This window comes from Muscardinus avellanarius, assembly GCF_963383645.1.
Source record: "Muscardinus avellanarius genome assembly, chromosome: 10".
Lineage (NCBI taxonomy): Eukaryota > Metazoa > Chordata > Mammalia > Rodentia > Gliridae > Muscardinus > Muscardinus avellanarius.
The window spans coordinates 8,896,594-8,923,477 of record NC_137796.1 but is presented as its reverse complement, the minus strand read 5'-3'; the positions used below and the strand labels follow the sequence as shown (position 1 = coordinate 8,923,477).

General features: G+C 46.6%; 1 protein-coding gene across 1 annotated transcript in view; it reads left to right on the top strand.

The window, feature by feature from the left end:
- WWOX (WW domain containing oxidoreductase) overlaps positions 1-26,884 on the top strand; it is a gene marked incomplete at both ends in the record, with an annotated part of 987,258 nt that overhangs the window by 242,280 nt on the left and 718,094 nt on the right. Inside the window, one exon of the mRNA XM_080704229.1 lies at positions 6,953-7,041. Within this exon, the coding sequence (XP_080560355.1) occupies positions 6,953-7,041 (89 nt within the window). The remainder of the gene's footprint in view (positions 1-6,952; positions 7,042-26,884) is intronic.

Here is a 26,884-nt window from a genome sequence, read left to right as displayed (position 1 = left end):
GATTACGGGCAAGCAGACGTGTGTGCAGAATATTCCCTCTGATGTTCTGCAGTAACGGAGGAATGAAGAGGAAGTAAAGGAGACCCAGCCTGAGGAGCATTCACCTTCAGACACGGTGTGAATGAGTGAATGCGTGAGCAAATTTGCTCTTCCGAATGTTGTCGCCCTTACGGATGACCAGGAGTGGGGCGGCTGGCTGCCCTCTGCATCAGGAGACTGCAGATCTGCAGGTTTCCCTGGGGCTTGGCCTCAGCTGCCGGGAGGGTCTGTGAGGGGCAGGGAGGGTGGGAGGCCACAGGAAGCCTGGGCTGCTCGAGGATCATGGAATAGGAAACAGCACTTAAAATTATTTCGGTGCCGATTGCAGCTCTGCGGGTTATTACCTGGGCGGAGTCACGCAAGAGCTTTGTGGACTTTAGTTTCTCCGTTTGTGAGATGGGTGACGAGCTTAGAGGTCCCCACGGGTTGCCATAGAGACAGGAGGATGCCCGGGTGCCGGAGGTGGTCAGCACTATGAGGTCGCTCCCCTTTGTAAGGTAGCTAGCGCCCTCCACCCCGGTGAGCCACCAGCTAGATCTGTGAAGAGCAAAGCCACTTGATGGGGACGGTCGGGTAACAGAGAACTAGCACCGCGGTGACAGGGGTGCAGAGCACGTCGGGACCCTGCTCCCAGCGCTTCACATCTGTCATTGCACTTCCTACTGGACAGCGCCTAACATTATTGCCATTTTGCAGACAAACCTGAGTGTATCAGAAGGAGACTTAACCTGTCCAGCTGGTAAGTGCTGGGATCCATTCGGACCCAGGCAGTGTGGCTTGAATCGCCGGCTCAGACAACACTGTTGGGGGTCAGAAAGCTCGGGGAATGTGGTCTCACGGGGATCCAGTATGTCTCCTCCTTCCTGCTCTGGGGCCATCTATCCTCCTTCACGAAGGTGCTTTTCAGGGTTAGTTATGTTCATTTGGTGAAATTAGCAAGAGGAACTGTAATTACTAACATATACCCCATTATTGAAAAACGGCAGACATTATATTTAAATCATGGTCTCCAAAATTTTGGGGGTAACGGAATTTACCAAGAACCTATTGTATGTCTCCTACGTGGTGTACACGGGAGTGAGTCCTTATTCTGACCTCTCTGGCCAATTCTGCGAAGGTTCCGCGCTTCCCCGCAGTCACGCTGCCGACCCCGCGGTCCCGCCGAGCTGTGCTGCCAGGTCAGCTGGCTCTGGCACCATTACCCCCCAAAAAAATTAATCTCCCACTTTATCTGTTTAAGTACCGCAGACTCCTCCATACAGTTCCTTTGGTTTCAGGCAAATCTCACATCTGAGTCGCAGGTGGCTAATTTATAGTCATAAGTGATACTGAAGATCAGCGATGTGGGGCCACAACAAACCCCTTCGATTCTACACTCACAGATTCCGGGATCTTAGAAGCGGGTTTCAGAAGCGAATAAAGATCAGAGCAGGAAGGTCTGGCAGGTTGAAGGTGTCAGGCAAGGGATGCATCCAACGGATGTGGGGGGAGAGTGTGGTCATCCAGGGGTGTCTTTCTGGCCAAGTCCTGGACGTCGAGAGCAGATAGGCCTCTGAGCTAAGTAGAAGTTCCTGTGTGAGAGACCACCTGCATGGTTCTCTTTTGAAATGATGGGCTGTAACATCTGTATACAGAATTTCGAGTAAATTTGCTTTTCTGTTTTGTCTGAGATGTTTTGGGATTAGAGGAAAGAGTGAGGATTTGGCAAAGGGTTCAGAGAAGTGTTTTGTGACATTTCAAGACTTCTTACTCTTAATATGATGCTCTTGATATTTATCAAAGGTGAGTGGTAGACAAGTAGGTAGGGAGATACTTGGATCGATAAGAGATCTCAAGGAAGGAAGGCTATATGGGAGGCTAACCGTTCATTTCGGGGAAGTGGGATTGCAGATCCGTGTGTGTGTGTGTGTGTGTGTGTGTGTGTGTGTGTGTGTGTGTATGTGTGTGTGTGTGTGTGTTCAAGCTGTCTTTGCTTAATTTCTCTAGACTTGATGTGAGTTTGAAGCAGGAAGTGATTGGAAATGATCAGACAGATACACAGGGGCCAAGTTTTGGACTGTGGTAGTTGTTACCGTTCCTTGCTTTATATTTTCTATTTTTCTGGGCACGTAGAAGCTTGCATCTTTCTAAAAATAGGCACAGTCCCTTGACTTTCTCTTCCAACGCAGTGTGATTCTGAGCGACCTCTGTCACTGCCCAGCAGAGCCTTGGAGATTTCTGATGGGGCTCATGGTGTTGCCTTCGCTGTGCTGTGGGGCCCACTGACGTCCTGATGATAGGGTTCATGCACTGGGCGTCTGGCTGAGTTCACTAAGCGTGGGCCCACGCACCAGGGATGGAGATGAAGTGTAAACAGAGCTCGTCCTGGATTGTCAGGACGTGGAGATTTGGGGTCTGTTCCTTACGGCAGCATGTCCTGATTGGTACAGAAGGTTTTCTAGCCATGCCAAGGAATTTAGACCTTACTGTGCTGGCCATTCCGAACTACAAGAAGAGCTTCTGTGTGATTGCTTTGCCAGTCCAGAGAGCAGGCTCTTGGCCACACAAGTCCTGAACTTTCTATGTTCTGATTACGTGTGCTAACTTGAGTACCTGTTAGTCAAAGCTGTGGCTTTTTCTTTGGTCATGGAGCCATTCTGTATCTCAAATATGGTGATGGTTATGCCAATTTATACATAACGCAATGTATAGAATTACACAAACACACAAATATACCAAACAAAGAGAAAAACAAATGTCTCCAAATTGCTGAAACCCTAGTGATGACTGTGGTCATATATTGTCTTGTACAATGTCAACTTTCAAGTTCTGAAAATGTACTATACACAGATGATACTGAGAAGGAACGCTGGGGATGGGTATATGGGTACTTGCTATATCAATTTGACCTCTTCTTTTTTTTTTTTTTTGGTGGTACTGGGGTTTCTGGAAGCCCTTCTACCTCCGGGCTTCACTCCCAGACCTATTTTATATTTTTGAAACAGGGTCTCTTATGCCAGCACAGCTGGCTTCGAACCTGCGCGATCCTCCTGTCTCCGCCTCCCAAGCGCAGGGATTACAAGCGTGTGCCACCACGCCCAGCTGACCTCTTCTTTTGAATCAATCATTAGTTTCAAATAAAAGTTGGCAACAGCAAGAAGTACCTGCGTTAAAGCAAAACAGTGAATTGTGGCCAGTCAGAATCACGAGCAGACCAAGCAGAGAATCTCATATTAGGCAGAGTCTTTATCCTCATTTACCAATCAGAACTTCACCCCTGGACCGTAATTGTAGCTGAGTGAGTTGGCGCATGCCCATAATCCCAGTACTGAGGCTTAGTGAGACCCTGTCTCAAAATAAAAAAATAAAATAAGGCTGGGGTTGTAGCTCAGTGGCAGAATGCCCCTGGGTTCAATCTCCAGTAAAACACACACACACACACACACACACACACACACACACACACACCCCACACTGGTTCTGTTTGCAATCTCTCAGCCACTACTTTCTTATATACCATGGCAAACATTTCTACAAAGTTAAAAAGTTTGACAGAAGAGCAATCCCCATACCAACATACACATAAACATATTCACATACCCTGATTTTTGTTGTGGTGGTGGGGGTGGTACTAGGGATTGAGCACAGGGACATTCTACTTCAGAGCTACATCCCTGAGCCCACTTTAGATTTTGTTTTGAAACAGGGTCTCGCAAGGTTGCCGAGAGTCTCACTATTTGCTGAGGCTGTCTTCGAACCTGCGATCCTCCTCTCTCAGCCTCCCAAGTACTGAGATTACAGGCGTGTACCACCATGCCCAGCCGCATGCCTTGATTCTGAAAGCTACATTTTTCCTCTCCTGGACATACTGTATTGCACACCATTTCTCTGCATTTCTCAGGGTCAGTAGCAGAAACAAGAAACCTGATACCCAGGGCAGGAGAATTACCTGAATCATAGTGCCTGGACCTGAATCACCATCCCCAGGAGCCTAGTAACCCGCGGCTTGTGGATCAGTCTGTTGAACTACTTGACGGCTTGTGACCCCTGGTTCCCCCTGGATGTATATGTTCTGATTTTGTTCTTATTGGTAGTGGCAGCTCTGTACTTTATTTTGCAGTGAAGAAGAAAAACCAACAGACAGACTTACCCAGCGTAAGTTCTGTATATATAGAAAAATAAAGGGGCTGCTTGGCCACGCTGTCGTCATTTTTGCAGGAATATTGCTTTGGGGTCGTCATCTGGGAATGTTCTTTGTGTTTTAGGAGGGAAATAAATGCATGCATTTTTATGATATGTGGCATGCGTATTTCTGGGGGATCCCCAAGGGGACTGGGCAACAAGGAACCCTCTCTTTTTTACCTCCTCTACAACGTAATGCACGTTTGATGTGATCCCATTTCTGTAAGATTCTATGCGGGCTCTCTGGTATCCTGCCCAGAGCGAGTGAATAACACCAGAGGAGGTACTCTGAGGGTGAAGGGTCATTTATTTGCTAACTCAGAATGTCAGGTCGAGTAGTTAAGTGTTTGAGTCGCAAGAATCTCCGTGGGGAGGAAAAGTTAGCCATCAACCAGATTTTGCACTCTAAAGAGATTTTTTTAACCATCCAATGACTATCGGTTACTAGAACAGAGGGATTGTGGGGTTTTGCCATTTACCCGGAGCCAGGAGCTCTCTACAGTTGGTGTGACCTCACTCAGCAGGGTCGAGTGGACTGGGGACAGTCTCCTTCTATGTAGGATGGGGTTATGGCCTCGCCTTGCATGAATCCCAAACTCTGTGATTCTCTGACCTTGGGACCCTGACACCACGCGTTGGCAGCTCCCTTTTCCTGGATGCTTTTCTTCTTTTTTCTAAAACCTGCACATTTGAGCAGCCAGCGCGGTCACACCAAGACCAGGAATTCGCATCCCCCTTGGCTACCACCCTTGGTTACCTTTGCATCAAGATGCTATTGAGGTTCAGGAAAGACACTGTCGCTTTAAAACATCATTCCCTCTGGGCGTGGTGGCGCACCCTTGTAATCCCCGCGCTTGGGAGGCGGAGACAGGAGGATCACACAGGTTCGAAGCCAGCCGTGCGCGCTGGCTTAGGAGACCCTGTTTCCAAATAAAAATGTAAAAATAGGTCTGGGAGTGCAGCCCGGAGGTAGAAGGGCTTCCAGGAACCCCAGTACCACCAAAAAAAAAAAAAAAAAAAAAAAAAAAAAAAAAAAAATTATTCCCTAAAACTGGGCTCTGTTAGACATGACCTGGATCCTCCAGCATTATAAAGCCAGAGATCTGGTCTGACATCATGTTTAGCAAGGTCTTTTGCCCACTTTTCCCTTCATTCTATACTTAAGCCCACCTAGCCACCATCAATGGCCAAGTGGCATTGGGGCAAGACTCGGCACAAAATCTTTTCTCCACCTATTTAATTTATTAAATACCCCACATCTCCCAGGCAGGATTTTTGGTGCATCTAACAAACCTTTTTGAGTAGATAATTCATTGTTATTTGATTTTTTCAAATGGAGAAACAGAGGCACAAAAATATTCAGTGGTCCAAAGTCAGCACGCTTCCCAGCCACCACTGCCGAGAGTTTGTGGTTCAAAGCTTAGGACTTGGGTTAGAGCCCAAGAGTCAGGCAGCCAAGATAAACTGGCTGCAGAGCCACTAAACATCTCTGCACAGCTCGTATCTATCCCTGAGCAAGAGGGTCGGGGGTGTTCTCAACGGCGCCATTTGCACTCCCCTTCTTAGCATCAGAGGTATCATGTTATTCTCCATAGCCTGCCTTAAGCATCACAGTCTAGACTAGAATTCCCAAGTTAACCATTTGTTTCTTGGGGCCTTCTTACCTGAACAGGCAGATGGCCCCGGCATTCCCAGCTTTATGTCCCTGGGAGGAGCTAGGTCTAAGCAGTAGTAGTATTTCATTTCATGCCCTGAAGGCCATCCAGACTTAAAAGTTGGAAGTCTCCCATAAACACAAGCAATGTGGAAGGGCGACCCTGAGATGCGTCCTCGTTCCAGTCAACACAGACAAGTTGGAAGGGTTACCGTGAGAGCTGTCCTTCCAGGATGGTGGCGGGCGGGCTCTGACTAGTAGAAGATGACGGAAGATGATTGCATCAAATTCTGACCTCTTCAGCCCCAGGTTCTTGTCAGCAGGGGACTGGGACTTTAGAGTCAGGGTGCTTGGGGCTCAGTCCTTGCCCCACCCTGTAAAAATGTGGAGAATATTGCCTGTCCTTCAGGTGTCCTAGAGATTGATCATCTCACTTAATGAGATGAGTTTGTTGTGTGCTAATATCCCCGTGGAAAGCTCTTAATAGGCAATAGCCAACATGAGCCTCATCATTATTATCATCAATAAGTGCCCCGACAGGCTATGGGTTTTAGTGTGTGACTCGGCCAGGATGCTCCTGGGGGTTCAGGTCGGAGTCCACTGGTGTGTGGCAGTCTTGCCTGCTTTTGTTTTTCCCGTAAGTGGGTTGTCTTCAATTTTGGTGCGGGCTTCATGGAAACATTTCCAAAACTAGGGGGCAGCCAGGGAGATCGGCGTGTTGACCACTTGCCGTTGTCCCAACTCAGCCGGGTGGCAGGAGCCAGGCTTGGCCCCGCCCGGTGCTGTGGATCCCCAGCCGTGGGAGCTCTGCATAATGCAGCTTGAGCACAGATAATGGGAGCTTCTGACCTCTAAGAGCCTCTTTCCAGGCAGGCAGAGCACAGCCCCGGTCAGGAGCTGCAGCAGAGCCTCCCCTGTTCCCTAACTTGGCAGTAAAAGCCCTGTTCTTCCTTTCATTGCGATGATTTATACTCTCTCTGGGCGTCTAATATTAAACAGGGGAATTCCGACATGTTCCATAACACATTTACTGTAACTTGATACCATGAACTCAACCTGCTGTTATTTATTATTGCTCTTTATTCTCTCTCGTTCCAGCACAAAGCCAAGGTAGAAGCGATGACCCTGGACCTGGCTCTGCTCCGGAGCGTTCAGCACTTTGCCGAAGCGTTCAAGGCCAAGGATATGTGAGTGTTCCAGCAGAGGGCTATAGATCATCATTCCTTGCTATTGTTAATGTCTTTATCAGATGAACACAATCGGGAGAAGGCAAAGCTGCGGTGTTGTCGCATGAGTCCAAACAGGAGGCTCATTTATATTGGCCCCATTAAGGTGTCCCATATTTTCTTGACTCTTAAGTCCCCCTCATTATGAGATGTGTCATCAATCTAATAACAGCTTCCCAGATACAAAAGGAAAACACACTATTAGAACACTAGTAAAAGTGGCTAATAAAAGCTGGGCCATTGTTAAGACGGATCCTAGTTACAGACATATTTTTTTTAGCTCATCCGACAAAAACATATTTTAATTGCATCCAGGAACAAGTAAACTCAAAGTTGAACACATACCCAGTACTGCTGGGGATCCTGAGCACGAATGGGGTCTAGTGTTTGTTTCAAGCCGTCGATGCTTTGCTGTGCTGCATAGATATGGCTATGAACTCGTAATGAAATGAGAAATTTAGTCTTTTTTTTTCTTTTTCTTTTTTTATTTAGTCTTTCAAAATGCGTAGTTCAAGACTTGTTTGCATGTTTTTCTTTTTCTTTTTTTGCTTTTTTTTTTTTTTTTTAAAGAGGAGGAAATGTTTATTTGGGCTCATGGTTTCCGAGGTACTGTCTATAGTTGGCCAACTCTAGGGCGGACATCATGGCGGCCCAGTGAGTGACAGAGGAGAGTAGCTCATCTCTTGGCAGCCGGAAAGCAGAGAGAGCTTGCATATTCTGATGTTTCACAGGACAACTTTCTTTTCTCACGGAGAGTGAGGAGACAGAAGAGAGGAGAAAGGGGCAAAAAGTAGAAAGAGACAGGGAAAGTGAGGGGGAGAGAAAGACTCTTTCTCCTCAGACTCTATGCTAAGGAAAGCAATTTTCTTTCCAAGTATTTATTTCTGCGGTTGCCTCATCGATGGGGCAAACACTACTGGCTTCTCATTTAACCGTGGGTTAAATTTCATTGCTCAATAACTTCTCTGCGTTTGTTTTCAGTGAGGCGATGGAGACCTGAAGGGTCACTTCATCCCAGGCCAGGTGGGGCCACGGAGCCCCGATACGCCACCAGCCGTCCTTGGGTTGTCCTCTGTCGGGGACATTAGTTTTACATTTGGGCAAGCAGGGGTGTGAGGGAGGGGGCCTGAGACCAGATGGGAAAGCCCTGCTGTGCGGAGCTGACCCCGCGGGGCTGGCCAGTCGCCGAGCCTGTCTCTCTAGGTGTCTTGCTGTCTCGTAGACCGTCAGCAAGTTGGCTGTCTAAGGCGCTTGTGGGAGCAAGCAGGTGGTCTGAGCCCTGAGCTCTGTGCATTAGAGGGAGTGACGTCTGTCTTTAGAGGGAGTTGAACGTTCCCCAAGGACAGGCTCTGGGCTCTGCTCCCAGGCACCTTTAGGTAACATTCCACAGCCTGTCCGCAGATCCAGGGAGCCTATGGTGTGCCCAAGGCCATCCTTGGAGATTGGTAGCTGCCATCCCTTGCCATCGCCCTCAGATAACCTCAAGACAGGGCCCCGCAGCAGTGCTTGAGACATTCCTTCATTTAGTCCTGCGCCATTTGTCCACTGGTTCATGTGCGAAGACCTCCCAAACCCCAGCCTTCTTCTGGCTCTGGGGAGGGAGTGGTGGCCGCCGGGAGCCAGAGTAACCTCAAGCAGGCCATAATCTCCGATGTCAGCAAGCCGCGTTTTATGACTAATGGCTCACTCCTCGACTGAATCTGCCTGCGGTTGTTACAGAGGGACTAGGGCTAGCGAACCACCGCAGCAGAAGTAGCAGTGCATGTACCGGGGCGTGCTGTGGGCCACACACTAAGAATGTTTTGCACACACCTTCTGACTTAGTTCTCAAAGCGAGCCTTTGGGGTCCCGGCACGACGATCTCCATTATACAGATGAGGAAAGTGGGGCTAGGAAGAAAGGCTGAGAAGTTTATTCAAACGCAGGGTGCTAGGTAGAGAGGCGGGAACACATCTGGCCAGTTCTATCAGGCTTCCTCTTAACCATCGTGATAAGGACCTTTATTTTACTTTATTATTTATATGCATTTATTTATTTGTTCTGGTGGTACTGGGGATTGAACCGAGAGGCATTCTGACTCTCAGCGACACCCCTCTCCACGAGCCCTATTTTTTCTTTTTTCCTTTGAAACAGGGTGTCACTAAATTGCCTAGGGCCTCGCTAAGTTGCTAAGGCTGGCCTCAAACCTGCAAACCTCCTGTCTCAGCCTCCCCAGTCCTGGGATCAGAGTTGTGCACTACTGTGCCCGGCCTGCCCTTCATTTTAAACAGGATACAGACAGATTTGGGGAAAAGGAACTCCGTTCCCAGGGCACTTGGCAGAGGGTGTGAGGCGTGGCGCTGCACCTCCAGTGTGGACGCTGCCGTCTTCCTGGCGCCTCCTGCTCCAGTTAGACCTTGGCATCTCCGCCTCCCATCTCCTCCCTCCAATTCCAGCGTCAGCTGGCACTGCATCTGAGCAGCTCTGCCTAGGAGCACCAACTGTTACATAATGGGACCGTCTTCCTCGGCTTAAAGGGACCATTAGTTTTTAACCATCAAGCAGTTCGGCAGTCATCAGACGTAAGTGCCTTTTGTAATCACAGAGCCCAAACTCTTGGAAGGAGCTACCACCCATTTTGCCCTAATCTTTGATTTTAGCAAATGACTTTGATTTTTTTATACTTGTAGTTCGGAAACAAGGACTGTTTTCCTTTTGGAACCCTCTGTTGTATTCTCTGGATTCGCCTCCCCAGAGAACAGGATCTTACGTGGCTTAGAGAAATATTGTGGTGGTGAAAAATGCATTTAAGAAAAAGCAAGCACTTTTGCTCTGAAACACCACCAAGGTGAAATCTGGGTTCCATCTCCCGGACAGGCAGGTGACGATCGGGGACTCACGGGCCTTTTTTTTTTTTTTTTTTTTTTTTTTTGGTGGTACTGGGGTTCCTGGAAGCCCTTCTGCCTCCGGGCTACACTCCCACGGGTTACACTCCCAGACCTATTTTTTAACTTTATGTGGAAACAGGGTCTCTTAAGCCAGAGAGGCTGGCTTCGAACCAGTGCGATCCTCCTGTCTCTGCCTCCCAAGTGCAGGGATTACAGGCGTGCGCCACCACGCCCGGCAACTCACAGGCCTTTGGATTCTGAGAACTGTCACCGGGGAATCTAAGTGCCCATGACTGGGCTGCCAAAAAATACCTGTCACTTGGCTCCTATCATCTCCCTCCATCTTTAGACCGTCACATTTTCTTGCATGTAAAATATAAGGACAAATGAAAAGAAAGCCCTGCGGTTCAAAATCGATTTTTTTGTCCAGTTGGACTGAAGAAAGGAAAAACCCATCAATTGAAATTCCATGTGGACAGCCGGGTGTGGTGGTGCAGGCTTGCAGTCCCAATATTTGGGAGGCTGAGACAGGTTCACAGCCAGCCTCAGCTACTTAGTGAGGCCCTCTGCAACTCAGTGAGACTGTGTTTCAAAATAAAGAATAAAAAATAGGGCTGGGGGTGTAGTTTGGAGATAGAATGCCACTGGGTTCCATCCCCAGTACCTAAAAAAAAAAAAAAAAAAAAAATCCGTGTGGATGCCCTCCCTCTTACTTAGACCGCCCCAGCACTGCTGGAACGAGCCCAGGGGATCCTGCGTGTGTGCGGTTTCACGCTCAGGCCCCAGCCTGTCCTCCTGCAGCAGGGCAGCAGCTCGTGGTGCCATCTGGGGCCCAAAGAGATGGAAGGAGAGGCAAATACAGACTCCACGAGGAAGGGGGTCCATTGCGATGGGGAACCCTCTGTCCACCTTCCAGTGGGTTCCTGGGCTGCGCCTCTGTTGTCCGTCTTTCTCTTTGGGGAGGGAAAGTGGGGAGGAAGAGGCTGTTTTAGATTGAGAACTGCTAACACTGCTAATCGTAATTATGTAAACAAGAGCTGCCTGCCAGAGTTCTGTTTACTCTGTGCAAGTCAAAGCGCTAGGCATTTACGTGCACGCAGCCTCTCTTGGATTCTTTTTGCGGTAACGCTGGTGAGCCACCATTAGCCCTATTTGACAAATTAAAAGGCCGAAGCACCGAGTCACCTTCCCAGGCTCTGCAAGTGGCAGGCCCAGACTTCAAATGAGACCCCGTTTTTCTGCCACTTTTCAGGCTGAGGTGGTGTTTCTCGGTGTGGATTTCCATGCTGGTTCTAGATTGCCGAGTGACACATCACCTCGAAATGTTCCGGTTCAGAACAGTTGGGGAGGGGACTGGGGACTGAAGCCAGGGGCATTCTATCCCCCCAAGCCCTTTTTTATTTTAGAACAGGAGCTCGGTAGGTTGTGACAGTCTCGCTAAGTTGCATAGGTTGTTGTTCTCAAAACTATGATGCTTCTCTCTCAGCCTCCCAAGTACCGGGATTACAGGCTTGCGCTTTCAGGCCTGGCTTCAAAACAATAAACATTTGTATTCTGTGTGTGTGTGTGTGTGTGTGTGTGTGTGTGTGTCTGTCTGTCTGTCTGTCTCTCTCTCTCTCTCTGTCTCTCTAATTTTCCTCTCTTTTTTCTCCCAATGTGTTTAAACCAGGAACCAAATAAGGTCAATTATTTCAATCTATAGATGTGCCTCGACTTTTTTTTTTTTTTTACAATTTTTTTTCTGCCATCCACTGTTTGATGATCGAGTCCCAGTGGTATCTTCTTTCTTCTCCTTGGTTTCCTGTGAAAGCCTTAGCGAACAGTGGAGACCCGCTGGGCTTCACATTTAATTTTTGGCAATGGCACTCGACAGGTGTAGAAGACACCGCACCTGGTGCCCCAAGCCAGTGTCCTCCCAGCTCGGCGGGACGTGTCCACCGCTCCTGCCCACCTCTCCCTCCGCTGCTTTGCTTTCTTCCTCCCTCATTTATCCCGTTATTCTTCACTCACGGTTCTGGGTGGTCAGCCCAGGAGCCTTCGCCGACTTCCAAATACTTCTCCCCAGAGTCAGCGGTGGTGGTGGGCAGCCACTGCGTCTCAGGTCCAATTATTTGGGGCATTACTGGAAAGTTCCAACCCAAAGCCTGTGGCGAGCCCCCAACACACTGAGTTTTGAGAGATATTTTTGTTTCGACAGTGATTCTGGGCCGGAGCCACAGTCCACACTGCCTGGTGGGCAGTGGCTCTCTCAGAATGGAAGAGCTGGGACCCTCGCCGGTCTTTCTGGCCAGCGGGTTGTTCAGAGACGGACTCAGAAGCGATTGTTCCTGATGCTCGAGCGCATCCTGTTTCTGGTTTATAGCTGCTCAGTTTACACGTTTGGGATGGTGCCCGAACAGCTCCGCAGCTCCGAGGGCTAGGTCTTCCATAAATGTTTTTTCTTCTCCCAAAACATTGTATAGTTCCAGGTTTATAGATGCCCAGCAAAGAGAACACTTAGATTTCCAGCCCTGAACTTTTCCAAGTTGGGGATGGCACATAAGCTAGAATTTTCATTGCCTGGATTTCTGATCTTAGCCAGCTCTTAAAACATTGGCCGAGGGTTTGATTCATCCTGGAAAATAATTGCAATTGAGAGGGAATTTACATTAGAAATCAGTATGCGGTCCTGAAGGTTTGTAGAACTTCATTTTTGATGGTGGGCCCTATTTCTCTTCTCAACTTTCTGTCTCTAGTATAATTTAAAGAAATAAGGCTTCGTTTCACTTGGAAGATTAAATAGAGAAGCGTGCTTTTTTTTTTTATAAGTTAAAATAAAGGTTTTCTGTTCCTCGCTTTTTAAACATCCAAGGAGAAAAATCTTTAACAAAGTTATTTATTTTTACTTTCTACTAAATTACTTTCAGAACTTGAACCTACTAATCCCAAAATATAATATTCTTGGATTCGCATTCCAAAGTTTGCTGTTTCCACTCCATGTATGGGAGTGGGTGGGCTATAAATTATAAATAAATTCCAAATTCTGAGGGATAAATTACCCTGCAGACCGATGTGTAAATTACAGATTAATCTTTCTTTCTTCCCCCCAGCTCAGTTTTAGGAATCGTGTTTAAGCCAACATCCTGCGTGGGTCTTACTCAACACGAGAACCCCGTTTGGGTTTGCCTAACAGGGTATCATGTGGCTTTGCTTTTCTACACAGTATGAAAATTGAAAGAAAAGAAAACAGAGGGGCAGGTTTTCACTGTAATGAATGCTCTTAAATCTAGATCTGCATTATGATTTTTTAAAGAAAATTTTCGAAAAAATCTCCAAGTTCATTTTCTCCCCATCCCATACATTTTTTTCCCCCCACCCGAAGGCACTAAAAATAAACCATCGTGAAACATTTCGTGTGTCTGGAGAAACACCATGGAAGAGTGCTTCTTCATTGGCAGATTTTCTTGCCTTTTGATTCTTAATGCTTTAGACATCAAAACTCTTAATAGAATGCATTAAACATATTTCTAATGTAGATGATACACTGTCATCCCTTATTAGAAACCACAAATAGTCATTTGAAGCAGCAGAGTGCAGAGCAGGAGAGAGAGAAGTTTTCTACAAAGGGCCAGAGAGTAAACGTTTTAGACTTTTCAGGCCAAAGATCTGTGTGTTGCGACTACTCAGCCATCGATAATATGTGAGTAGACCAACATCGCTGCGTTCCAATAAAACTTTATTTACAAAGCAGACACTGGGCCAGATTTGCCAGGGACCATCACATGCTCAAGATAGTATCACAACCCGCAGCCCCCGGTGTGGTTGACATGGTAACAGGTCAGGGGACCCACTGAACTTGGGTTTAAGTTTCACCTTGCTACTCACTAGCTGTGGAGCTGGGCCACTTTTAGCATCCTGGGTCTGGGTCTCACTTTCCACATCCCTGTAAAGTGGATGCTGACTACGCTGTGCAGTGTTGCTAAGAAGAGCAGTTACGCTACAGGAAATGGCCTGGTACATCTCAGTGTATCACGCGTGGCTCCTGTTAATACGTGTTTCTTTCTTATTTTGATCTTTTTTTTTTTTTTGGTGGTACTGGGGTTCCTGGAAGCCCTTCTACCTCCGGGTTACACTCCCATACCTATTTTTACGTTTTTATTTGGAAACAGGGTCTCCTAAGCCAGCGCTCGTGGCTGGCTTCGAACCTACGTGATCCTCCTGTCTATGCCTCCCGAGCACGGGGATGACAAGCGTGCGCCACCACGCCCGGCCTCTTATTTTGATCTTAATATGATTGGAGAGATTTCTTTTCTGTTGTTGTCGTTGGTTTGTTTTGTGATGGTGGTGTTGGGGACTGAGCACAGGGACATCCTACCTCTGAGCTTTACCCTCAGCCTTTTATATATATATTTATTTTTTGTTTTGGCAAAATGTCTGGATACAAAATCAATCTTAAAAAATCAGAAGCTTCCCTGTGTGACAACCATAAATCCACTGAAAAAGAAATCCGAAAAACACTTCCACTCAGGATAGCCCACAACAAAATAAAATACTTAGGAATAAACATAACCAGGGAGGTAAAAGACTTCTACAGAGAAAATTATAAAACATTGAAAAAAGAAATCAAAGAATACCTTAGGAGGTGGAGTGATCTTCCATGTTCTTGGATAGGCAGAATAAATATCATTAAAATGGCCGTTCTTCAAAAGTGTTCTATTTTTTTTTAATTGCTTTTGTTTTTGAACAGGGTCTTGCTAGGTTGTTGAGTCTCTCCACTGAGGCTGAGGCTGTCCTTGAACCTGTGATCCTCTCTCTCGTCTCAGTCTTTCAAGTGCTAGCCCTACAGGCGTGTGACAACACACCTGGCTAGGGTATTGTAAGATAGCCGTCAGAACCTACTCTAAACACAGAAAGTATGGAGTAGGAAGAAGTAAAGAGAGAAGAAGGGTAGATCTCCTACAAGATTTCACAGTCACTGAAGTCTGGGCCTAAGAGTGAGCTTCGAGATTCCTGGCAGCCATTAGGAGAAGGGAAATGCGCTTCACTTTGACCGAAAGCCAGGACCCTGAGGGGCACCGCACATTCTAAGCACACGCCTGACTGCATTTGTTTGGCGACGCTATGCCTGCTTCCCCCTGGCTTTAAGGCATCTTTTCCTCACGATCCCGGTTGCTGAATCAGAGCAACTGCTTCTGAAAAATGTGAAACATGGCAGAAAGTACTAGAAATACAACAGATGCCTGTGTGTCCTGTGCTACCCGTGTGCCCTGTATATCTTCCTCCCACACCCTTTTAAAATTTATTTCCTCATCTCGTTATTAATTCGCACTTACATCAGTGCCAGAAACTGCGCTAAACTTTGGAATTAAAACATTTGTCTCGTTGCTTCTCCAGCGCCCTGACTCCTTCTCTTAAGGGAGTCAGGGTGCTGAAGAATTGGTCGATAGCTTCCCATGGCTCCAGTCTTCAAAGACAGTTTTGGCCGTGCATGGTGGCACACGCCTGTAATCCCAGTACCTGGGAGGCTGAGTTAGGAGGATCACAGGCTGGAAGCCAGCCTCAGCAATCTGGTTTTTAAATAGCAAATAAAATCAGCCAGGGGGTAAAGCTTGGAGGTAGAATGCCTTCCCGTACCAACCAAACCAAACCAGAGCTTTGATGATTTGATGGTAAAGAATAATTACGGAGTTAATTAGAGGTCATTCTGTAATCACATTGGTCAGAAAAGAAAATTTTAGTGCACCTTTTCCCTATCCGTCAGAATCGTGCGACTAAAGAATACCTGAAAATGTGTTTGGATACATCTCAATGATGTTGGGAAAATAAACTACTTTTTTTTTTTAAATTTCCCAACAGAGTGTTAGGTTCGGCCATCACTCCCGGGTTTCATGCAGTCCGGTTAATTAAAGACACACACACAGCTGACCGTCGTGGCGCACGCTTGGAATCCCCGCGCTCGGGAGGCTGAGACAGGAGGACCGCACAGGTTCGAAGCCAGCCTCAGCTACTTAGTGAGGCTCTCAGCAACTTAGTGAGACCCTGTTTCCAAATAGAATACAAAGTGGTCTAGGCTTGTAGCCTGGAGGCAGAAAGCCCCTGAGTTCCATGTGAAGGGCAAAAAGCACGCTCTAGAGGGGAGGTTCAGTATCTCCAGGTTGTCCTTCCCCTGCCTCCTGCCCTACCCTGTGGACACAAAGCTTTCTTCAAAGACTGGAATCATGTAAAATGATCAAGACATTCCTCTTATGAGCCAATGTCTTGTCATTACTGGTAGCAGATAACATTAAATTCATTGCTGGTGTCAAGCCGGGCGTGGTGGCGCACGCTTGTCATCCCCGCGCTTGGGAGGCTGAGACAGGAGGACCGCACAGGTTCCAAGCCAGCCTCAGCTACTTAGTGACACCCTATTTCCAAATAAAATATAAAATGGGTCTGGGAGTGTAGCCCAGAGGTAGAAAGCCTCTGGGTTCCACCCCCAGTGTCACCAATAAATAAATAAATAAATAAATAAATAAATAAATAAATTCATTGCTGGTGTCGAACCCTGTCCACTCAAAGCTCTGGAGTACAGATGGGGTGGCAAAGTTTCTTTGCAAAAAGTTAGGTGTAATGATTTTTGCTTTGATGAGCTAGATGGTTTCCATGGCAGCTACTCAACCATGGTAATGAAGTGCATTCTTCAGTCTTGAGTGAGAACAGCTAGGGTGAAAGCTGCCAGAGACAATGTCTGCATGACTGTGCTCCAATAAAACTTTATTCACATGCAACAGGAAGTAGGTTGGACTTAGGATCTAGCCTGGGGCGACGGTTTACCCCAGGACTACAGCCCACAGTCCCTTGATATTCATCTCCTTTTAGTCACATTACTTCTCACAGTGAGAAAAATATTTTCCAAGTTTTTTCTTGGGAAATGGATTATGTTAGTCCTGACCAAGGTACATAAGTATGCCAGGCGTGGTGGCGCATGCTCATAATCCCAGTGCTGGGGAGGCTAAGACAAGAGGATCCCGGTTTTGCAGCCGCCTCAGCTACTTAGGCCGTCTGCCACTTAGTGAGATCCTGTTTCAAAATAAAGAATGAAAAATAGGGCTGGCGTGTAGCTTGGAGGTAGAATGCCCCTGACTTCCATCCCCAGTACCACAAAAAAAAAAGAAAGAAAGAAATATGTATAAGTATATATAGCTACTGAAACATGCGTAGGTTCAATCTCTGTAAAAAGGACCCTGGGAGATTTCATATATATATATATATATATATATATATATATATATATATATATATATATAATTTTTTTTTTTTTTTGGTGGTACTGGGGATGGAACCTTCTACCTCCGGGCTACGCTCCCAGAACTATTTCTATATATTATTTAGAAACAGGGTCTCTTAAGCCAGAGGGCTAGCTTCAAACCTGCGCGATCCTCCTGTCTCCACCTCCCAAGCGCGGGGATGACAAGCGTGCGCCACCACGCCCGGCAACCCTGGGATATTTCATAGCTAAAGGAAATGATAAAGAATATGAGTAGAATAGTATGCTGTGCTGAGTTTTGGAAATACCACCATACAGAAAACAGACCAACGGAGACAACCGAGTACTGTTTTCTTATTTGTTTGTTTGTTTGTTTGTTTGTTTGTTTGTTTTGGGTACTAGGAATTGAGCTCAGGGATAGTCTATGTCTGAGCTGCATCCCCAGACCTATTTTTTTTTTTTTTAATTTGGAAACAGTATCTCCCTAAGTGGCAGAGGGCCTCACCAAGTTCCTGAGTCTGGCCTCAAACTTGTGTTCCTCCTGTCTCAGCCTCCCAAGTACTGGGGTTGCAAGCACGTGCCACTGCGCCAGGCTCTGAGTACTGTGTATTTATTTATTTATTTATTTATTCTTATTTTTTTACTGTTTAAATAATTAGACAATTAAGCCATAATTGGAGCCTGAAACCATAGTAACGGTAATTGTTGATATTTATCAGCTCTTTGTCACGTGGCCTAACAAGGACTCAGAAGGCTGGTCAAAAATGGCAGAAGGATGACAGAGTCCTGTGATCCCACCAAATACAATGAATAACTACATTTTCTGGGTCAAGAAATGGAGGCTCAAAGGGACAAAGAACGTTGACGAAGGTCGTCTAGCTGATAGACAACCTGCTAGGACTCAATCCAGAATCCGACACTGAGCTCAGCGGAGACAGTAGTTTGGAGAGTTGGAAAGATGTGTCTCGCTTGCGTCATGTAGAACACTCTGCCTCTGAAGGTGATTTATCCCTTTACGAGGATGGCTGACAACCGCCGCCTACTGGGACAATTATTAAGGTCACTTCAAGGTGCGAGGAGATGCTGGTAGTAGCCAATTTCCCATCATGGAGAGGAAACTTGTTTGGCTGAAATATGTGTAAAGAAGGTTAAACAAACTCCAGAGCCGAGAGGCGCATCCCCGCATTGAAGGTCCTCAGACCTTTTTCCACCATGCGTCTAGAAGAGATGTCCATAGACGCAAAAATGACAGCTGTTCACCCTCATTTGCGGCCTTCCTTATACATTCACTCCAAACGCCCAGGTTCGTTTCCTCTTGGTTCTGACTTGTCTGCAGAATGATGCTTTCCTCGTAGACACAGGAAGGGCAAAGGGTCGCCTTTCCCTTCACACCTCTGACTCACCCAAGTGATTATTCTGAAATGCAAGAGCAGCCCTGACATGGTCCTGCTTTCTGAACTCTCAGGTTATAACTGCTGGTATGGCCTGCCCAGGCCTCTGAGCTCCCAGCATTGCCCCCTTGACAGTCATGATCCTGTCCTCCGACAACTGCACCTCCACCTTCTGCCCCTCACAGAAGCACCTATAGGTTCTGGGGTTTTTTTTGTTTTTTTTTTTTTTTTTTGGTGGTACTGGGGGTGGAACCCAGGGGCTTTCTACCTCTGGGCTATACTCCCAGACCTATTTTATATTTTATTTGGAAACAGGGTCTCGCTAAGTTGCTGAGAGCCTCACTCAGTAGCTGAGGCAGGCTTCGAACCCGTGAGATCCTCCTGTCTCAGCCTCCCAAGCGTGGGGATCACAAGCGTGCGCCACCACGCCCGGCCACCTACAGGTTCTGGATCCTGACTTTGCCTTTCCCATGCTAGGCCTCCGAGCCACTCTACCTGCCCATTGGATAGCACTGGGCCAGGTCCTCTATTAAGCGTCCCTTCCCCTGCCTCCCACCTGGGCACCACAGCTGACTCGCCCAGTCCCATACCCAGTAACCAAAGCAACATGCCCAGGCGCTACCTGGAATACTTTGGGGCTACTTTTTCCTATATTGATCTTTCTTTGTTAGACTCAGTCTCGGAGGAGCACAAACCTTGGCTAATCCCTCCTCATCTCAGCTCTGAATCTCTACAACTTACTAAGAGAGTGACCTACGCAAATCCCTTAATAATAATGGGAGAGGATGGTAATACCACTTGGGGTTTGTTGAGAGGATTAAATAAGGTCTTGGTGTTTGAAGTATAATACCTGATACCTAATGAGCACTTGTTAAATTTTAGCTTGCATCAGCGTGTTATCATTACTGTTAGCATCAGACTTTGCGACTGGAACACTTAATGCCTTATAGAAAGTGCAGTGGAGGGTTGTATGGATAAATAAATGGTTATATAATAAGAAGAAAAGGAGGAGGGATGTATGAAAATGGTGAACTATACTGCGTGTGTGTGTGTGTGTGTGTGTGTGTGTGTGTGTGTGTGTGACTGGTGATTGAACCCAGGGCCCTTCTGCCTCCAAGCCACACCTTGTTCTTCTATTGAAACAGGGTCTCACTACATTGCTGAGGCTGTCCTCTGCCATCCTCCTGTCTCAGCCTCTCAAGTGCTGGGATCATAGCCATGAGTGAAGAGAGTGACCTACGCAAACCCCTCATAATAATGGGAGAGGGTGGTCATACCACTTATCACACCCAGCTAAACTATACTCCTCAGGTGCCAATTCTCAGGTGATGCTGGGAAACAAATGATAAAGCGGTCAAGTGTACAACAGTCAGGCAAATAACTCGTAGGTTCCCTTCTAGCCATCTCTGACAATACTTGTCTGCTGAGAGGCAGGGCTTCCGTGGTGCGGCCTTGGGCCCCGTGACCAGGCCAGGCCGCACTGCTTGGGGTGGACAGGGGCTGATACCACCAAGCCCAATGCATCCAGCCTGTTCTTGAACCCGCCCTGAGACCACCCACACAGCAGTCCACGTGTGGCGAATTCACAGCGGCGTTCACGTGCGGTGACTCTGAGAACGCTCGATTTATGTACGACCCGGAGAAAGCACTTAAGCTCCTGTGCTTTAGAATTATACTCCCCAACTTGGCCTGGTGAATCCAGCTTGTTTATTTACCCCCTTATATCATCTAAATCCAACCCCGTTGTCGCTGGGAATTCTACAGTTTTGTAATTGGCACGTCAAGTGCTTAAACCACTCTGAACTCACATTTCGATAACACAGGAACCATCTTTCCTTCCCCCCAGTAAGTTGTCGAGAAGCTAATTCTTTTCAGCCTGAGAACTTGAATATACATTTAAAGTAAACCAGCACTGCTGTGCTGCACCGCCGGCAGAAATGCCCTGCGAGTCCCCCAGGACGATCCTGGCTTTCCTCAGAACACTCGTCAGTGCGCAGGGTTTTCAGTGTCGGGACGCTCTCTTTTCCTCGTTTTGGGAGCATCTATTCAGTTGTCATTCAGAAGTCGATGAGGGGATGCTCTCAATTAGAGGTCACGTCCTTCAGCACGGCTTCAGCAGCAGAGATAGTTCCGTCTCGCACTGATAATCAAAGATATTTGAGCTGACATTACATAACCGTTGATAACCAAACACAGAAAGCGTCTGGTTGTCTCAGAAGCACATCAGGGTAAGTTGACAAGTTATATCATTTCCGGGACTGGATCCTGGCGGAGTGTCTCCAGCTCAAAAGGATAGCAATACCGCGATTTCCCCCACCGGATGGCCAAGCTCCCAGGAGGCTGTCATGGCGGCTTCCCAACCTGGCTGTCTGTAATCAGCTGGGATCTTAGAAGCACTGGCTTCTCGCTGTGGTTCTGATTTAACTGGCCTGGAGTGTGGATGGCCAAAGGATGGAAGACAGAAAGCGAAGGAGGGAGGAAGACATAGTTTTGGGGTGCACCCTGACATTTAGACTTTCAAAAGCTCCCGGGGTCTTTTTTATGTCCGGTGGATTTGGGGGTCTGCTGCTATTGGGAAACTGAACAAAGCCTGTAACCAAACAGCTCTTGCCCTTGTTTTCGGGCGATTTCAGGAATGCAGGTAGATTCACCTGTCCTACTCTCACCTACTCCGCCAACAGAGCCCAGGAGGTCTCTTAAGCCATTAGTGCGCTGTGCAGGAAAACAGGCCGGCTCTGCTGTTGGAGCACCTCCTGTTCCAGCTCTGCCTGGAGAACGCGGCTCCCCACTGAGCAAGGTGTGCGGTGCTCAGAGGAGAGGGAGTCCCTGCTAGAGGGCGGCTGTCTCTGCACTCATTCCTGCGAGGGTGCTGAGCTCAGAGCGAGGGGAACAGCTGCCTTCAGTCCCTGCGGAGAGAGGTTCTGGGAGCTCAGAGGAAGGAAGATGGGTAGAGGTCTGCCCAGGGTAGCCCTGCATGATGGGGCTCCAACAACCAATTCTAGAATTTATGGACATAACTTAATGAATACTGAACATACACACACATACATAACACAAACACACCTTTGACCCTTTTAGGTCCTCTATTATATTTTGTGTGTTTTGGGGTGTGTGTGTGTGTGTGTGTGTGTGTGTGTGTGTGTGTGTTTTACTGTGGATCGAACCCGAGTGCATTGTACCTCTAAGCTATATATGCCCAGTCTTTTTTACTTTTTTGTTTGGGAATTGGGTCTCACTAGGTTGCTGAGAGTGTCCCAATGATGCTGAGACTGTCCTCGAATCTGTGATCCTCCGGGCTCAGCTTCCCACGTACTGGGATTACCGGTGTGAGCCTCTTTGCCTGGCTTACTGTCTGTCAAGACCTGGCCACACCCGGGCGGCCACCCTGGGATCTGGTTCCCTGGCGGCCATCACAGGCCCCCTGACCCCGGGGAAGCCATTCCACGCAGTGTGTAGTAGTAACGTTTTCTTTTAAACTGAAACCTTTATGTTTTGCATGAATAAAAAATTAAACATAGACAAAAACAACTGAATTAAGCACACACTCCACAGTCCTGCCAATCATGGCTGGGTGGTGTGCGTCCTGGAGTTGGACACACACCGTCCAGTCATTGACAGTGACTGTGACGTGTTCTCTTGACAGATCTCCTTGGTAATCTACTTTCTCCATCCTGAATACACCATGGCCATTTTTATGTGCTCCTAAATACGTTCCTCTAATTCGGATTTTAAGAATTTAACAGTATCTGTGGCATAAAATGATTTGACCAATATTGAGTCTTTGGATGTGAGTTTGCTGGTTTTGCTTATTTATTTATTTATTTATTTATTTATTTATTTATTTATTGTTTGCTGTTGTATACGCTATGGGGATGTTCTCGCTTCTTAGTCCAAATTCCTAGAAAAGGCAATTCCAGGTCAGAGCATATGGATGCCTTTCAGTCCTGCTGACCCACGAAACCAAATGACCCCCAGAAAACTTATGGGTGATTTTTTGTCATCTCTTTAGCAAACTCTAGGCAATATGCTATTTGTATCTCTTGGCTCTCAAGGTCTGAAATGGCATTTGAAAATTGTGTATTTATTTTATTAGAGTCAAGTACTCACTACAAAATGGCCCTGTGAATTAGTCACTGTGTATTAGTCACTTTCTGCAGTGGTTCACCCATGTCATCTACGCCCATGGCAACCCTGGACCGGGGACACTTACTTCCCGGTGGGGCAGGCAGGACTCTTAGGATTCCCTCCACTGGGACAAGGGGGCGCTGAAAGGAACTGGGCAGTGCGTGCGTGGATGGAAGAGCACTGGGCTGCGAGTCTGGAAGGATCCCACTCTGTCATAAAGCCATTGTAACTCATACTTGGTCTTAAATGGCAGTGTCACAGGTGACTACAAATATTGTCGGAATTTTCTGTGACTTATCTCTGCTCTGTCAAATTAACATTAAGCAGGGTTTCCTTCCTTCTTTCCTTCTTTCTTTCCTTCCTTCCTTCCTTTGTCCTTCCTTCCTTCATCCCTCCTTCCTCTGGTCCATGTTTAATAAAATGCCACCCCATTAAAGGGAAGGCTTCAGATTGATTGTGTACAGGAACCGGATGTGATTTCCCAGGACCCTAACTCCAAACCTGATTCCCATCCCAAGCCACCCGCCCCACTTGACACCATGTGTTGGATCAAGCAGCTCTTTCTCTCATCTCCATCCGGTGAGAAGTTTCCCAAGCTCAGAGGAGCTCCGCACGGGATTTGTTTCTGTTTTATCTTCCACCCCGCACCGTACCCCAGGAGGGATGAGTTTGTACCCGGTACCTGTGTGGGCAGGCAGCCAGTCCTACCGCCCATCCTGCCTCGCAGTTCCTATTTTTCTCTTTTCAGTGATTTTTGCCTTGATCATGTTGGCCTGATTTCATTTCCTTTTAAAAGGCTTACGTGCTTTATGATTTTTCAGACAGATTTTAAACCTATTGATTTTGATATGACTTATAAATGATAACATTTTACACACGTTTTCGGGACCGCAAAAATGATACGTGCTCGTGGTAGAACATGGGTGGGGGTGAAAAAGCATAAATACTATACCACATCCACACATTTGTATTTCTTTTTAAATGTTTTTACTGTGGGGATTCTTAAGCATGCACAAGAGACAGAAAGAGGCATAAAGGACATATCAGTGCCCTTCAGCCAGCTTCAGTCATTACCAACATATGGCCAATTTTATTCAATCTCTAGCCCCTCTCTTGCTAGATCATTGTAAAGCCAATCCAAGACATCATAAATTTTCATCCATGAATACACTATTACCCCTCAATTAACACCACTGTTCATCTTTCAGAATATCACCTTGGTTTTTTTCCTCCCATAAAGTGGTAGAGATACTGTAGGAGAGATATTAAATATGTATGTTTATAAATACATATTTCAAAGAGTGTTGAAAACAATATATTTATTTATTTTACTAATAGCACCTTCCCTCTCCTACCTAAGTTTTCTCTAATCAGTTAGTGAAGATAGTAAATTTGTAAAATAATACCAAACAGTTCTGGGAAATGCCATGGTAATGCTTTAAAAAGAAAAAAAAATACTCAATTTTTAATAACATGAACCTATTATTATTTTTAAATTTTTAATTAATTAAATTTGTGTGTGTGGTACAGGGGCATTCTACCTCTGATTTTATTTTATTTAGCCTTATTTTATTTTTTTTATTTTGAACACTGGTCTCAAATCTACAATCCTCCTGTCTCAGCCTCCTGAGTAATGGGATTATAAGCATACGCCACCATGCCTGGCCTCAACCTATTATTCCTTTTAAGTGATGTATAATAACAGGCTGAAATAAAGTCATGAACTAAAACTGAATAATTTCTAAAACTCCTCTTTTCAGTGGGGACCCTGTGTCTGCTAGAGCACGGCTTGGTTTCCTTTAGTGGCTGAAGCGTACATACAGGTGTAGCCAGGTAGGACCGGGGAGGCGTTGGCCAAAGTCGCTCTAGTGAGAGGGGAGGGAGCCCACATGGAGACTACTTAGCCCACTCTGAGAGTATCAGAATGAGTTCTCAGAGCCTAGGGATGTTTTTTCCCAAAAAAAATATAATCCACGTTCTATTCCATTGACCATTTTCAAGTGTGCAGTTTACTTCCTGTCTCGGCATTGACCAAGTTGTGCCATCACCACCCCTATGGAACTCCGAGGCATTTTCATTACTCCAAAAGGAATCTCTATTCAGATTAGCAATCATTCCCGTTTCCCTGGAAACCACCACCGAACCTTCTGTCTCTACCGATTTGCCTCTTCTGGACATTTCCTGCGGATGAAATAGTGCAATATTGTGGCCGCATGTGTCTGTCTCCTTTAACTCAGCAGAATGTTTTCAGTGGTCATCTGTGTTGTGGCACCATGTGCTGCTAGTTCATTCCTTATTATGGCTGGAAAAAATATTCCATTACAGGGATATACGACACTTTGTTTAGTCATCTGTCAGTTGAGGGACCCTTGGGTTGTTTACATTTAGCTACTGTCAATAATGCTGCTATGAACATGGCTCTCATTCTGCTGCCCTTTTGAAAGACATCATGATATCTGTACCTTCTGGCGCTGGACAGCAGGGTGGGGTGGTAGGTCCACTGAGGCATGGCCGTGGGCTTCAGTTTCCCTTATAAGCTCTGCCGGAGCCAGCCGGCAAAAGTACGGGTTCTGAAGAGAGGCGTGAGGATGAAGAATTTACCTCTAAGAATTTGATTCTCAGAATATTTAATTTAATTTTAACGTGGGGGGCCGCCAGCCTACCATCTCTACTGGCCGACCCCTGCTCCTGGGTCAATATCTCTACTGGTCGAAGACTACACCTGGGTCAATATTCTCTATTGCACTGGTGCTGGGTTTGTTTTTCCAGAGATATTTATACAATTACAGGTCAAGCAACATCCTCGTGCTACCACCACCTGAATACAATAAAGACCAATACAAAACACATACATTACAGATAGGTTAATCAGTACCCTCCTGCCATCACCATCTGATCCTCTCTCAGACCCTTCACTCTGAAGTATCCATGACCCCAAACCTTGTTGACTCTGGGTGAAGAACAGTCAGCTGAGTCAGAAACATTAATTTAGGAAAAAGCCTCAATGGCTCCCCACAAGCTCAACACCAAGGCTGGCCCTGAGCCATTTTGGAGATGTGTCTGCTGGGGCATGCCCAGCCACTGTCCATTCCCTAAGGTAGCACACACCCCCAGGAGACGTTGACAAGTCCATGAGCAGTAGGCAAGAGGAGAGAAAAATGTTGAGTGACCTGGTTTGGTTTTAAGAAGTAACTGGCGGAATCCCACTTGGACTCAGTTGTTTTGTAAAGTACTTTGATTCCTCCTCACCCACAGAGTAATTCTAGCCAATCGGCACTGAGTCCCTTTGGCACCCTGGTCCAGCTACTTTGCAAGCTGGAGACAGGGGAGCCACACCAATACCCCATGTGAAGTAATCCTCAACTCTAGGTGGCACGCCATTCCCCCGGCAAGGTTGTATTTCTTCATTAGCTATTCCCAGGGCCCAGGGAGTCCCGGAGGATGTCAGAGCACATTAATTTTTATCATAACATGGAATCTTTCAGGTCTGAGTGGCAGTACACAGCTGTCAGGGGCTTTCTGGGCTCTATCACAGCTCCATATATCTCTAGGCAAAACAGAGGGAAGAGTCATCACCGGTAACAGAAACGTACCAAATGCACGAGATGTTTTATTGTTGGACTTGACCGTGTGCGTAAGCACATTCCCCAGTTTTTTCCTATGTCTATGTAAGTTCCCCTCTGCCCTCCTATATTAACTCCCTTCTTGCACGAGAACTGCATAAAGTATCTTTTAAATAGACGCCTCTTGTACAATAATAATGAAGTCATCCTCTAGTCCTTACAACTATTCTATAAATATATATAAAAAATGAATGTTCCCTTCCCATGAATTTGCAGCAGAATTTATACCCCCATGGTATTGCAGAAGTTCATAAATAATGGCCCAGAGCGCTTAATAATGCTTTATGTCTACACAATGTAATTTTAATTTGGAGGAATGCTCCTGTGTTTCCGGAAAGGCTAGTTATTTACTTATTACCTTTCTTTTGCCCGCCAATCAGCGGAGTAAAAGCTTCAATGTAGGGATGCAGTCTACTTAAAAAGGAGGCCCCAGTATTATTTAATAGAGACACAGCCTGCAGATGCTGGTGTTCCTGTACGTACCGGGTCCTGGACGAGAGACTCCGTGGTGTGAAGGATACGGAGAGCCTCCAGCCAGGAGACCACTGTCAAAGCCACAAAGCAGGCTTCCCT